This window comes from Triticum urartu, unplaced genomic scaffold (genome assembly GCF_003073215.2).
Source record: "Triticum urartu cultivar G1812 unplaced genomic scaffold, Tu2.1 TuUngrouped_contig_7314, whole genome shotgun sequence".
NCBI lineage: Eukaryota > Viridiplantae > Streptophyta > Magnoliopsida > Poales > Poaceae > Triticum > Triticum urartu.
The window spans coordinates 7,013-9,619 of NW_024118148.1; the positions used below are offsets into that span (position 1 = coordinate 7,013).

Below are 2,607 nucleotides of genomic sequence, written 5' to 3' on the forward strand. Positions count from 1 at the left end.
TGGTGGTTAAAAGCTTTAGGATGGGACTGTTCTGTCTTCTTTTCGGATTGCAGGAATCTTGTTCAAGTGGCAACAACAAGGAATCTTTTGGAAAGTCCAGGAGATTGGCGGATAAGAACAATAGTTGCTAAATTTCTCAATCAATCTTCTCATTTTACTACTTGTGAAATTAGGTCTATCCCAAGGACTTGCAATGTCATTGACTCATTGCCCATTCTCTAGCTAAGAAAGCTTTTATGCAAAGATCTTCTTCTAGTCCTTCAATCTTATGCAGTAAATCTTCTAAATGTAAAACCAAGCAGGCTTTAGACTCTATATCTTTTCCTTTTGGAAAGTTAATCTCTGTACACTGTTTGGGATGCAAATAAACATAATTTAAAACCCTCTTTGAGGGCTTGTGTTGTAAAAAAAACAGGATTAAAAAATGTTGCAGAAAAATGTAGAGAAAACCATTTTCAAGGGAACAATATGATATGCACTGTTTTTAAATGCTTCAGTAATAAAAAAAAACACTCACACCTTCATACTAAGAAAAAAAATGAATCTTGGACCGAAGAAAAATTCAAGGGCTCAAATTCACAACGGTATAATAACACGACGGTCTCGCTGGGTCAGATATGTAGTAGAAACCTTGTCGATGGAGTAGGAGCCTAGAGCACGAGCATGGCCACGGCGAGCGCGGTGACCACGGCAGCTGCCTCCCCCAAGCACGCCCCCAGCTTGCCTGCGGGGCTGGACGGCGGTGGAGCAACCAACGGGGGCTTGGGTTGGGGAGCCGGTGGGGCGGTCTCGAGGACGGTGATCTTGAGCTTCATCCCCCTCTCGCAGTGCTGGTCCGTGCCGCAGAAGAACCACCGCGGTCCGGCCTTGTGGAGCGCGACCCGGTCCTCACCGGAGGACCAGACGACGGCGTTCTCCGGCTGGTTGCAAGCGAGGAAATCCGGCCCGCCCACCTCCACCACGTCGTGGCCGGCGATCCCGTACTCGAACACTGCGCTCGACATAATTAGCATGAGGGATAGGCAGGCAATTTAATTCGTTTCTCGTCGCAGAGAAGAAGGAGCGATCCAGCGTACGCGCGGACGGAATGGTTCAGTGGTTATGCAGTTACCTAGCGTGTCGCCGATCACAAACTGATTGGCCTCAGCCCAGGCCGTGTAGTTGAAATCGAGGGCCCAGCCCTTGTCGTCGCCGACCACGTGTTCCATGGCGACGGCGAGCCCCGGAAGGAAGGCGATGGTGAGGGCGGCCACGGCGATCGCGACGACGAGCGTCTGCTTGGAAGTCATCACCGAGTAAGCAGCTAAACCTAGCGAAATGATTACAATAGCTTTCCTGACTTGTGTACTGTGCTTTTAGCTCTGGCTTTGCATGTAATATTCGGAGGGACAGAGCTCGACAATCACTATGCATGGCACGTAAGTATACGTAGTTATCACCGTTGCCATTCGACGATTCTTATCTCTGGCCTGAGGTAGCGACAGCAGCTGGCGAGTGGTGGCAATTGTATGGGAGTTGAATGCGTCCGTGTGGCGCCAAATGTGATGTATTTAGTATGCATATTGGTGTCATCGGTGCAGATGAATGGGCAGAACAACATGCGAGAGCATCTACCGCCGGATTTGACAAGTCCGACCTCTCAAACACCCGTGTACACGTCCGGACGCGTCCGCTAACATTAACCGGTCACGTCTTAAATAATGCATTCCACATCTGGATACCTGCAAATCTCAAATCCATATTATTACATACAGTGGTGTAGCGAAGCCGGGCAACAGGGGCCTTGGCCCAGGGCGTGGCAACAACTTTCTTCGTTCATTGTACATATAATATGACGATTTGGTACTGTTTAGCCCTGTAGCACTGAAGCTGGCCCTGGGCGTGGCGTTGTGTTGGCTACGCCATTGATTACATGCAACGTACAATGATCTTTAAGCGGAGCTTGTCCGGCAGTTGGCTGCGCTCCCCGGAGTGTTAGTCTGGTCGCCGGCAAGGTAGAGTAGGGCATGGGTTATGAGCCGGCTCATGAGACTTAAGGCGCCGCCTTCTCACATGCCCTACTCAAAGCGCAGATGATGATCACTTTGTTCTGAGGCGACAACCTTGGGCTTCCTCAGCGTTCAGCAGCGAGAACCCTTTCATGCCGGGGCTGTAGCCCTGGGCAATTTTACGTTATTGGCTTTGTTCATCGAAGAAAAATTGCATGATATGAGGTGGCACATCACATCATTAGCAGTATGCATGTGTTTTGTAATATCGGAAATAAATATACACTCCATGGGAAATGGGATTCCTTAGTTTGGTCTCAAATGAGCCCGAATGAATACTAAAATCGAAAAAATGAAAATGTTCAATTTTTTTTACCTTTTTTGTGGCAAACATTAAGAAATGTTTTGTCTGCTTGCAAATTTTCATCTTGGAATCACTTTCAAGGAAGCCGTGGTAAAAAAGACAAAATTGATGCTCCAAAGGTGCTACTTTCGAAAGCATTTTGGAGCGCTGATTTTATCTTTTTTCCACAACTTCCAAAAATGTGATATGATGATGAAAACAAGCAATGGAAAAATTTCTTGATGTTTCTACAAATAAAATTCAGATTTTTTTTGA

The 2,607-nt window shown here is 47.2% G+C and overlaps 1 protein-coding gene across 1 annotated transcript; it reads right to left on the reverse strand.

Annotated features, from left to right (window-relative positions):
- Positions 1 to 486: 486 nt before the first annotated feature.
- LOC125531511 (blue copper protein 1a-like) lies at positions 487 to 2,291 on the reverse strand. The gene is made up of 2 exons (XM_048695894.1): positions 1,112 to 2,291; positions 487 to 991 (listed from the first exon to the last, which is right to left on the reverse strand). The coding sequence occupies exons 1-2, from the start codon at positions 1,287 to 1,289 to the stop codon at positions 651 to 653; spliced, it is 519 nt and encodes a 172-aa protein (XP_048551851.1). The 5' UTR covers positions 1,290 to 2,291; the 3' UTR covers positions 487 to 650.
- Between the last annotated feature and the right edge of the window lie 316 nt (positions 2,292 to 2,607).